At 42.2% G+C, this 11,590-nt stretch overlaps 5 protein-coding genes across 5 annotated transcripts; 2 read left to right on the top strand and 3 right to left on the bottom strand.

Annotated features, from left to right (window-relative positions):
- Nucleotides 1-2,012: 2,012 nt before the first annotated feature.
- Nucleotides 2,013-2,567, top strand: EAF02_007560 (uncharacterized protein; the record flags this gene model as incomplete). Its single annotated transcript, XM_038903608.1, has 1 exon — nucleotides 2,013-2,567. One exon carries the CDS (start codon nucleotides 2,013-2,015, stop codon nucleotides 2,565-2,567), a length of 555 nt encoding a protein of 184 aa, XP_038756422.1.
- A 1,289-nt stretch (nucleotides 2,568-3,856) lies between these two features.
- EAF02_007559 (uncharacterized protein) lies at nucleotides 3,857-5,839 on the bottom strand (the record flags this gene model as incomplete). Its single annotated transcript, XM_038903607.1, has 4 exons — nucleotides 5,617-5,839; nucleotides 5,141-5,557; nucleotides 5,004-5,092; nucleotides 3,857-4,951 (listed from the first exon to the last, which is right to left on the bottom strand). Exons 1-4 carry the CDS (start codon nucleotides 5,783-5,785, stop codon nucleotides 3,857-3,859), a joined length of 1,770 nt encoding a protein of 589 aa, XP_038756421.1. The 5' UTR covers nucleotides 5,786-5,839.
- Nucleotides 5,840-7,250: 1,411 nt separating this feature from the next.
- Nucleotides 7,251-7,679, bottom strand: EAF02_007558 (uncharacterized protein; the record flags this gene model as incomplete). Its single annotated transcript, XM_038903606.1, has 2 exons — nucleotides 7,251-7,570; nucleotides 7,595-7,679. The coding sequence occupies 2 exons, from the start codon at nucleotides 7,677-7,679 to the stop codon at nucleotides 7,251-7,253; spliced, it is 405 nt and encodes a 134-aa protein (XP_038756420.1).
- Nucleotides 7,680-7,987: 308 nt separating this feature from the next.
- EAF02_007557 (uncharacterized protein) lies at nucleotides 7,988-8,689 on the bottom strand (the record flags this gene model as incomplete). Its single annotated transcript, XM_038903605.1, has 3 exons — nucleotides 7,988-8,087; nucleotides 8,254-8,554; nucleotides 8,605-8,689. The coding sequence occupies 3 exons, from the start codon at nucleotides 8,687-8,689 to the stop codon at nucleotides 7,988-7,990; spliced, it is 486 nt and encodes a 161-aa protein (XP_038756419.1).
- Nucleotides 8,690-9,117: 428 nt separating this feature from the next.
- On the top strand, nucleotides 9,118-10,730 carry EAF02_007556 (uncharacterized protein; the record flags this gene model as incomplete). The annotated part of the gene is made up of 3 exons (XM_038903604.1): nucleotides 9,118-9,453; nucleotides 9,507-9,695; nucleotides 9,753-10,730. The coding sequence occupies 3 exons, from the start codon at nucleotides 9,118-9,120 to the stop codon at nucleotides 10,728-10,730; spliced, it is 1,503 nt and encodes a 500-aa protein (XP_038756418.1).
- Between the last annotated feature and the right edge of the window lie 860 nt (nucleotides 10,731-11,590).

Here is an 11,590-nt window from a genome sequence, read left to right as displayed (position 1 = left end):
TCATATTGAACCCTAAAATTGAAAACTTGCTCGGCTATGACCCTCTACCATATTGCGCATCCCAAGACAATTTTACCTTTGTAGATGAATCTGGGGATTCCAGGTTAGCCTATGTGTTCAAGACCGCCAATCTCATCTAGCCTTGCGTAAAATTTTATTGCATGGCGTACTTCCGTATATTTGGTCCAGGTTTCTGTCTCATTGCCTCTGAAATATCCGCGGCAGCTCGCCAAACACCAAGACGTCTCCCTTTCCTGCAAAGTTAGCTGTTCACATCGCAATTGAACCAGAGAGTTTACGTTGCCATAAGCCAGAAACTATTCACTATAGCAACAATGAACAACCACTGGAAGGAAAATCCGCAATTTCCTAATAGTCAGCATTGAATCAACAGCATAAGAGTTTGTCACTCGATTGCCATAGCGAAACTTAGTTTCGGATCTGTGATAAACTGTTTGAGAATGATTTTTTGAAATACAAGTAGAAATCTGGGAAGTCGCACTGGACGAATGTGATCTAAAAAAACAAAATCAACTTGCAATTCTGGAAATTGCAAAAGGTTTTCACTCCTCCCAAGCTAAAGGACTTTAAAATCTTTATGAAGGATGAAAATTTAGAGGAAAACGTTCAAGGACTTCAACCGTATCATCACTGACTTTATGATGGCCTGTAGCTCTGAAAGATCACAAGTCTTCTTGCATTTGACGAAGCACTACCCCACCGGTAAATTTGATGCTGATTGCATAGCGATGAAGTGTTTGGAGGTCGTGAAACCACCTTCCATGGTTGCACAATTGATTCAATCGTCAAACCAGTGCCGAATGATAAGACAGATTCGACCGATAGAGCCAATAAGGTCAACAGTCAGATCAGCAATCATTAAATAATATGCACTGATGTATAGGAATCGGATGAAAGCAAAGAGAAGAGAGAAAGGCGATTGCACGACATGAATTTGTGAAAATCTCATCACCTTGTCAGAATACGTCTCTATCCTACCAACGACGATAGACGTAAAACTTCAATATAATGGTGTGGATTCATTGTCTGTTTTGATCCACGTCCTTATAGAATTACAACAAGTGATGAATTGGGCGCGAGACGGACTGAAACAAAAAGAAAAGGAGAGGAAATTTCCGAAAGATGTAATCACGTGATATGACCAGATTAACAAGTTTTTACTGGAATTCGTCTCGAGAACACCTTTTTTCTGTAACAAAGATCTTAATAGATAAGTCCACAAATCAGAAAAACCAACACTTGATTTTATCATCTCAACCGATAACGCACGCAATTTACGAATCAAATTTAACCCATGGAAGGCACTCCGCAGCGAACGTCGTCAAAATCGAACAAACGATGTTTGTTCAGCCCTACATCTAAGTCTCACTGCGGTGCCTTTGTCGTTCCTGATTGGAAAAATTTCAAGAGGAGGAGAAGTCCCGCGCTTAGTCTCCTTTGAACGACTTCCATTGAAAGAAAATTACCGAACTTCTATTGAAGTTCACTCGTCTTCGATTGAGATCTAGATCATGATGGAACTCTTTGTTGATCTGCGGAACATGAGCCTTCCGAGCTTGGCAAAGAACCATCCTCCTCTAGATGGTCAGCTTACGAGAGTATGAAATAATTCAGGAATGCCAACGTCCGATGGTGTTATGATTGAAAAATGTTTGCTGACTTTAGAATAAAGAAGTCTAGATGTCGTCTCCTTTTTCTAGTACAAATATTCTGCAGCCATTATTCCCAAGGTGTGACTTCACGGAACAGTTTATAAGAGCTAATTGGCTGACGTTCGGTCTAGAAGGTATTGCACGTTTTTGCGGGATATTACATAGCTAGTAATCAAAAGAAGATGATGGTCCTTACGATCTTCACGGAGCTTTGAGAGCAAAACAGAAAGGGGTGAGTTTCTTTCAAGAAAACAAAGTCAGCAATTATAAAACGAGTGTAAAATCACCAAGGGATGATGGGCTGTTACAGGAAATATCTACTAGGATATTACACACACTATGAAGCTTTTCAACGCAGTAATTCTATGTCTCTTCGCTAGTATTCAGGTAGCTATTGCTGCTACCAGTACTTCTATACTTTCATCATGTACAACCCAATCCTCTACCAAATCTGTTGCCGTAGTCAAAACCATCACAACACGCAGAGGCGACTATTTCTACGCTTCCAATACTTTCACTAGACCTCCTCCAACAACGATTACTGTCACCCTTCCTGCCAAATCAACAATATTCACCACTACAACAACAACGGTCCCTCCAGAATTAGTAGCTAGGGCCACAGATCCTGTGGTGATTGGTGTCGAAGAAGCCTCGAAGAAAGCTCGAAGTCTCCCTGATGATGCTTCACGCGGGATCTCTCTTCCACGAGTTGTGCCTAACAGGTTCAATTTCCGATCTCTAACTCCAAAGCCCATGTATCCCTACGTAGTATACTGTGTATACGAGATCACACGAGTCTCAATCTCGACAGTTACGGGTGCACAACAAACAGTTAAAAAGACTGTCACCCCAAAATACACAACTTCGACTGTAACTGAAACTGTAACGGTATAATTGGAACATTCGTTCGAGTCCAGGATGCTTGTTACTACGTCGGTTATCGAACAAGACATACTGAGCCGATCTTTCACCACTGAAACAACTGCTTTTCGTCCACAAGTTATGCAATAGGATATGCACCACGCGATCAATAAGATTTTATCCGTTCAACAGACACGCATCACAACATTCGTTTCGGGCGTTGATATTGTGGAGGATCTCTGTATATGCTGATTCGGACAGTGCCTAGTAGTTCTACACCAAATAGGCACGATTGGAATTTGAGTTATGGGCTACAACCCCGAAAATATTGGGTCTGATTTCAAAAGCAAACATTATTTATGATACAGGAGTGTAGAGAAAAAAACAGTTGAGATAGGAGTATGTTGGAACGGGGATTTACTTAACCCTTGCACGGTATATTCCAAAAAGTTTGGTCATGTAAAGTAGAAAAGTAAATTGATTTGATCTCTGATTCTGTAATCCAAATCATTTTGTCTTGATGATGTAGCCACCGACCTAAGCGGTAAGAGCTTAGTAGGTTATAGACCGAATGGAAATTCAGATCTACCTTGATATGGTGATATGGTTTCGTGATGGTCTGATTATGCATGAGCAATGTCATGATTAGAAGTTGTTATTGATTCAACAGCTTTCCATCATGTTATTTGACAACGCAATGTAGTGTAGTGTCTAAATGTTCACCGAATAAAGACTATGCCTTTCAGAGTTGTTACTTGAATTTATACTGCGAACTAACAAATCAATTGTCTCAAAATTGTAAGAACACTGAGCCAGAGATGTGTAAGACTACAAACAATCTCCTTCACTAAAATGAAGAAAACCCTCCATGATCATACCAGAAATAATGCGTAATAACCTCACAGTGCAACTTGCTACAATCAAACACTTACAAACTATGAACAGGCATGGTACAGACAAAGATTTGAAACGAAAGAAAATCATATTGCATTAGTTATTCATATATATCCGAAACCTCCCTAAAAAACCCAGTTCCTCTCTAAGCCACAGCCCACAGTATGCCCCCAAGACAAACGAACACCCGGATGAAAGGCTTTTAATGCTCAAAACAAACTGTGACGTTTATCATGCATACACCTGTCGCCACAATTATCATTATTCTATTAATTCCGACTTAAGGAAAGTGATGCCATCCCGAAGCAAATTATTAAAATCTCAACTCGAAACGAACGAATGAATGAGAACAAGTTCATCAACGAGCGAGAAGATATTAAGTCGATTAAGCCATAGATCAAATGGAGCAACTCATTTAGATTCTCAAGCTACAATCCTGAATCAATCTGATCCACCACTGTCGTATTTGTGAACGCCGCCCAATCTCTGCAAGTCTGGGCCATAATACTTGGAATTCTTAATTTCGCAATATCTGCTGGTCTTTCCAAGACACTCACATACAATCCACTGCCGACATGGAATGCAATGTGGCAATGCAAAGGCCAAACACCTGGATTGTCAGCCGTGATTTGTAGTACCATGTAGCCACCGGCTTGAAGGGTTTGTACATCACGACGCTGCGGGTTGGATGGTCGAACAACTGTTCGTCCGTCCCAAAGTCCGACTCCTTCATTCAAAACGAACATGTTGTGGCCGTGAAGATGCATGGGGTGAGAAACTGTGGAGGGGTTGGTAATGTAGATACGGATGGAACTGTTATCACCGAAGTTGTAGACGTTCCATTCGGGACTATCTGGGTATGAGTTGTTACCCTGATTAGATAGGAGAAGGATTGGCTCGTTATAGTTTGCACGGAAGGAGGAATTGTTCATCGACCATAGCCAGTTTCCAGAAGCGTTTTGTCCGAATCCAATATCGATTTGTTCCGTTGTGGGCGGGTTTGGATCAGGTGTAATCGGGTACCAAGGAGTCGTTTCGCTAAGAGGGTCATTTGCACAGACGTTGGCGACAGAGTCATTGAATATGGTGGAGGCAGTAGTGGTAGAGTTTACATTTGGTTCAAGACCATAATAAACGAGTGCCTTGGCTTCAGGGTTCTTGAAAAGTGAACATCCAGCAATTGTTGATCGCATCCAGTATGATCCTGTCGTTTCAGTTGGGATACCTTCGACGATGACATCGGTACGCTGGCCAACTCCCAAAGTTACGACTTGAGTTGTGTATGGGATGATAGGGACGAAATCATTGGCAATGACAGTCATGTTGTGTCCATCGATTGCGAACTTCTGCATTCCTTCAGTTCCGGCGTTGATGAGCCTAAGTCTGTGCTTTGATCCAGCTGTAAGCTTGAAAGTAGATGGCATGTAGTTCTCAACATTGCAGGTAGCGTTATCACCGGCAGCTTTTGTAGAGCAATCGAAGAATCCTTTACCTTGGATAAGATTGCTATCGGAGCTTATAAGCTGATGGTTGTTAGCGGATGTTCTTGCAATTGGGAATTTGAAAACTACTTACAACTCTGTTGAGGTCGGTCGACATAGAATCCTCAACTAATGAATAGTAATCTGGGTGATACCAATCGTTCAAGAGTATTGGTCCCAAATCTTGTCAAAATTAGCACAATTCGGTCAATCTTCGGGAAGTTCACTTACCATAATCATATGGAACAGTTGGAGGACCATGAATGATCATAGGACCAAATATACCAGCATTGTACTGGGCAGAGTAATGAGAATGCCACCAACTTGACCCGTAGAGATCGGCCAGGAACGAATATGTGAAAGTTCCTCCAGGCGGGATCGGACATTGTTGAACTCCGGGAACACCGTCAAACCATTGACTTTCCTTTTGCAGAAGTCCATGCCAATGAAGTGCTGTACCTTCTTCAGGGCCTCTGATCTCATTGTGAACAGTGACTTCAATCGTATCTCCCCAATTGGCCTCGATAAGAGGACCGGGGAAGACGCCGTTTACTAGTATCACATCTCTTTGATAACCATCTGGCGATGCTTGGCCTCTTTGAACCGTGAAATCATATCTTCTAATCACACCGGTGTGTGGTGCATCAGCTGTTGTAAGATAAATGGTCAGTCATAATTCTGTTAATTTGGGCCGGTAATCAACCTACTATAAGGATTGGAATTGTTGGCAGTCCTGTTACCCCATGGAAATCCTTGGGGAAGGGGAGTGACAGGATTGCTGGTTTTCAGAAAATTTATAGGCAAGTTCGAATAATTATTTTGAGCAGAAACGAGTGACCCAAAAAGGAGAGTGGCGAGAGAAGCTAGACCCCGCATGTTGAAGGAATGTAAGAATCAAGACCAAAGGTATTAAAGAGTGAACCTTCGATGGCTATGATCTGATGCTGATGTGAATGTTGATGTAGAATGAGATGGATGTGTACAGGAGGTCTTGATTTATATAGAAGTACTTCGCAACTCAGTCGAGTAAAGATTCAAAAAAGCTAGTAAAGTATTGAAAGGCTATCAGGCTGATCAGCAACACTTGCATCTTGCGGGATTGAATTCATACAATGCCTGGATGGATCAGATAGGCTTGCAGGATGCTCGATTGTATGCATTGATCTCCAGGTAGACATGGCATAAAATCATCCAAACCTGACTGAAATTGTAATTATAAAGATTGACGGCACATCAAGCATGTCTGAGGTTGAGGTGAGAGTATCAGTCCTGAGTTCCACATATAATTCACATCGTAAATTGCTTCGGTATTATGCCGTGCGAATAGTCTACACGGGAGAAGATCAAAGTTCTGAGTCTTCATGCCAATAAGTGCACAGTATAATGGTCATCGAGCCTTTTCGAACAGACTTACGGCATCAGTTTCGTGCTTCACCGATTCATTCCCCTGCGGATCGCATGTATATCAAGATTACCAGGGGAAGTGAGAGCACTAAAAGTCGTTACTGACGATCGAATTGATGGAGCAAGTCTGTTTGATGCTCATGGGTCATGCGAACCCATGTCTTTACATTTTTGTGGATTCAAACATGTCAATCATTGGCTTGAGACTTACACCTTTGGCTGTCATGTCGTCTGTCAAAGGTTACCAAGAATGCTTGGCAATACCAGTATCTAGTAGAAATTTAAATCCTTACCCCAGAATGATGCTAGATGCTCGGCAGATATTGATAAGCTTTGATGATTGATCGTGGTGCCTGCAGAAGAAATCGAAGTTCAAGCCCTAGAGTTCCGTAGAACGAATAACCAGGCTTGTAATAAAGCATTGCAAATTTTGAAAGTAGAGCTTGATCACTTTTCCGTCATGGTCTTGAGATCGTGCGGCGTTCACTGAGGAGCTCAGAAACCACACTTAAGGATCTGACTGTGTTTATTTGCAAAGGCAGCCAGAACACGTGAAAGTACATCGATCCCGGAATATATGTCGGAAATTAGAGAGAAATAAGAAATATCTTCCAAAACTATGCACCCAACTGCTCGTACCAGTAACTCTCCGAGTCAGACTAACTAGAGCTATCGAGATATACATCAATGACAATTGGTGGTTCAGTGGATTTAACCACCAATTTAGCGGCTGGGCCCTGCGATCCCTACGAGTACTCTTCGCCAAACGATATCGCGAAGGTATGATAGTGAGACTTTACATTTGAATTAGGATTGACATCCAATATACTAGCTACAAACCTATCTGTCTGTAGAAACATCGGATATGAATAACCGATATCCCGAAGGAAAAAAAGAAATCATCTTTGTGAGACCATTTTTTTTCTGGAAGATGGAGTTATTTCGACTTCGGGCCACTGCCGACATAAAGGAGTTGTGGCTTGCCGGAACCACACGAGCGAGACTTCAAGGATATTGAAGCGGGATCGACCTCCAGGTTGAAGCCGAAGGGAAGATCCTCGGCGTAGGGGATTTCCAGGGCCGATGTAGTGGGCTCGTAATAATTGGAAAGGAACAAATCACATTCTTCGTTTGACGTTCCCCGAATTGAAGTTTCTGAATTTACCTTGCTCATCTTGTCTGGGTACGTAGGATCGCGGGTTCTATGGTTGTCACGTTTTCTAAAGACCGCTCGTTGTATTACCTGTGTGGTGCGTACTTATGCGTTCTGTGCTTGCATACCTGGTCCCGTAACTCCTGCCTCCGGATTGAATATATCACGACTGGCTATATCCAGATAGAATGCCTGCTTCGTATATCTTCGCATTGCTATTTCTTCGAGGGATGGAATAATGGATTCTAGAAAGAAGAAAACCAGCCTTAAGTTCTATATATAAATCAGCTGAGAACATGTTTTTGGATTGGTGAAGATCCTGCATGATGAACTTGCCCGTATTTGACAGTACTGAGACCTTTTCGGATTTGATCCTTGTTAGTTTGGTGAATAATCAAGCATAATTCAGCCTCGACAATGCCTAGATACGGAAACATCAATAATTTCTGCCAGTATCTGGGTAGGGTGTGCTAACGTCGTGTGTTTTCTTTTGGCAAAGATTGAAATGCAAGGGAGGTAGATCAAGCCACGTGATTGGTGGTTGACTCAAAACCCGTCCCGAGCCTTTGTGCAAATTGTGTTAATGCTTGATTTAAAGCTGCAAGTCTCCCCGCCGTGCTTCTATAGCGATTTATCAAAGGTGTTAGATATCACGTATGTCCTCAGTGGAAACCTGACCATCAGTTCAATATGGACTGGTTTCGTACTCTTGGGCATGGTAAGCTTGGCCACCTGGTGCTTGCATGCGGAATCAAGTAGAGAGCTCCAAGGGAGAATGTTTTCAAACCCGAAATTCGTCCTCACTGACGCAGTTGAAACTTCGGTCGGCTGAAATTTAAGGTTATCGAACTTAGCTTCTTCTTGTCTTCCATTCCATAATGCTTCGTCTGTCCTACGATAGAACTTCTCTTCGAATGCTTTCCCCTCGACTCGTGCCTGGAATCTTGCCGATAATTTTGATATTCCAAACTTGTTCTTTTGACCCGTGAGAGGGATACTCGTATGAAATTGATACCAAATGCATGCGAGTTCAATGGGATTAGTTCTCAATGAGTTACACACAAACGAAGTACCAATTGCGAAAGTTCCTGAAGGATGATAAGGTGAAGAAATTGGGCTAGAAGTAAGTACTAAGTACGAAGCGGTTCTGGTCTTCTTCTCTCTTGGAAAGCAAAAAGCGATTGCTTGACACTTAAGGTGTTATCTCCTAAGGTTTGTGCCATCGAATCCAAGGTATCTCAGTTGATTGAATTTCATGAAATCTGACTATGCGCTGAGCTGAATGAATGTCGCTTAAGGCCCAGGGAAGGATCAGTTGTGGTGAGGGATCATAGCTCCTTTTAGCGCCGGGTCTTGCCGAGAACTGCACTGAGCTGCAAGTCAATTCAGCATCATCAATTGATATCCTCAAGATGTTTATCATTCCAAGATTATAACATTCTATTTACCAACCACCACCTTTGATATACCTCTGCCGTACGATATAGATATTCATATTGAATCAATAAATAATATATTATTCTTGGCTATCACGAGGTCGAAACATTTATTGATGTCCAAATTTCCATTGTGAAATATTACTATTGCTGCTCTTTATCCTGCCGACCAACATTTAACATCTACCACAACGCTGTGTGTTTGTAACCTAACTATGGCATCTTCACCCAATGCACCGGGAAGTCAGAGTCATACCTCAATATCTACTGTAAATCCGCCACCTCCCGCTCATTCAAATCAGGGGTTGGAAATCCCTCTCGAAACCTTAGTATCGCATCTTCTTGCTTCCAAGCGTTCTCTATCATCTATTAGTACAGTATGGCGTGCCAATGAAATCGTCACTTCGGCAAAGAATGCATTGGAGGAGAGTGCCATATTGCAAGCTAAAACCAGGTTTTTACAAAGTGGTATCAATGAGCAGATGAAAACCTTGTTGAAGGTAAGGAAAACTGTAGAGTTAGTGTATAGTGATGGCCAGGAAGATTTCAGCGTAAGTCATCGAACCAAAGCAGTGATGTGCAGGGTTAATCACAATATGCACAGAATGTCCTACAAAATCTCGATGCCGCAGATGCTCGTCTTGTATCCACGATGGATAAGCTACGATCGACAATGGTGGATGCGGCTTTTCGACCGGCGGGCGAGGAACCTAGAAATTTATTGGACTTTGTTGATGAGCAAGGCGTGGAGAAAATGCGAGATGGGCTAAAGGAGTTGATCGATGAGTCAAAGGTAACAGAACTTCTTTTGAATCTTTCCGGGCGTTTGCATTGTTGACTTTCGATTCAGGAAGCAGAAGCAGCGTTCGGTACATCAATACTTTCTTTTGACAGCGATATACGCAGCTTAAAATCGGGGTTCAAGAATGGCAAAGGAAAGCCTTCGTCTCGTTCCCCAATACCAAATCACTTATATACACTTGAAGGGCACGCGCAAGAAATGGCTTCCTTACTCTCATCACTTTCAAGTCATTTCGACCTATGCTTGAATGCAATCAGACATACAGAGGGAGGATATGCCGCTGTCCGAAATGCGGCTTCCAATCCACCACCAGGCGCCGAACCGGTATCCGTCTCTGGTGTGATGACCAACTCTCACGATGACATAAACGAAGCACCCCTCACTGAACATGAGCGCGAAGAAATGTTTTCCATCCTCGAAAAAGATGCCGCAGAAGTTGAAGATGTGGTTATGGAACTTCACGATCGTCAAAATGAAATGGAGGCCAAACATGATGCCATCCTTAACTATGTTTCACTTCTCATTGAACAATTCAAGCATACTGCGAGCGTATACAAAACTCTAGAGGGTGTATATCAGCGACTCCCAAGATATATTCTCGCGGGTCATGATTTCAGAGCTAGGTGGGAAGATACTAAGGTGCAGATAAATGAACAAATGAATGAACTGGAGGGAATGCGACTTTTCTATGAAAACTATCTTTCCTCTTATGACGGCCTCATACTCGAAGTTCACCGCCGTACAGTTGCTGAGGAGAAAGCGAGATCGATAGCCAAGAAGGCAATGGAGCAAATCAATAAGATATATGAAACGGATGTGAAGGAGAGGAATCATTTCAAATTTGATGTAGGAGATTATTTGCCGGTTGATTTATATCCGGGGATCAATGAAGCGCCACCGAAATGGGATTTCAGATTGGTGGAGGATGAAGAAGGTGGGACTAGTACCCCTTTGTTGGAGAGAAGTGTAGTAAAGGAATCTTTTAAGAGAGATAGAGAGAGACACAGGAATTCGAAGGAAAATTGATGGATATTCGATGAAATGTAAATGGTCAACAATTGTCATGATTTAATATCGGTAGTGGAGGCTTCATTCAAAGCTAGTTTATTAGTATTACAGCCGAATGAACTTTGCCAGAGCAAAAAGTGAAAAGTGAAATCTAATGTTGAAAATCTGACTTTCGCTTCCATGAAACATATCATCAGAATAGATTCCAATCCATATCCCTTTTAGAATAGCTGCGATTCATATAAACTCGAATCTGCGTGTCCGAGAATGGCCTTCGCGTCAAATGTGTTGTATATAGCGATTAGAATGTTTCATTGGCATTTCAAAAGAAATTGGACACCGGCTCTTTTACACCCTCCGCTGGCTCAGAAACTGAAAAGCTCAGAAACTGAGATTTGTATTTCTCTAAGAACTGGGAGAGGTGTGAAAAGATGATGTGGTGATGATCCGGCTGGGGAGGAGGAAAAGGAGGAGGTGATGGTCGAGGAAAAGGAGGAGGTGATGGTCGAGCTATGGATTTTGTGGTAAGGAGATGGAGATTGATTTTGTATGGGATGGGATGGGATGTTTTAATTCATGGACGGATACTTACAGTCAGGACTCTACTTCTTTTGTGGCAGAGGGGGACAATTGCAGGGAAATGGGAGAAATATGGTAAGGAAGGATAAGGTTGTTCATGATTTCTGGGCAAGGGTACGGTTTACCTCGTCTTCATTTGATGATCTGAAAGCCTGAGATGAGGGGAGAGGGGGTAGATATTGGGTATGGTTGTTCTTTTAATTTTAGTCTGAGATTTGCCATTGTACTCTTGACTTTTTGTAAAAATAGAGAATAAGAGGATACACACTATAGAAGAAATAACATATATTCAGAGTCCT

This window comes from Botrytis sinoallii (assembly GCF_014898435.1).
Source record: "Botrytis sinoallii strain Bc 23 chromosome Unknown BSIN_013, whole genome shotgun sequence".
Lineage (NCBI taxonomy): Eukaryota > Fungi > Ascomycota > Leotiomycetes > Helotiales > Sclerotiniaceae > Botrytis > Botrytis sinoallii.
This window is presented reverse-complemented; position numbering and strand designations above follow the sequence as displayed.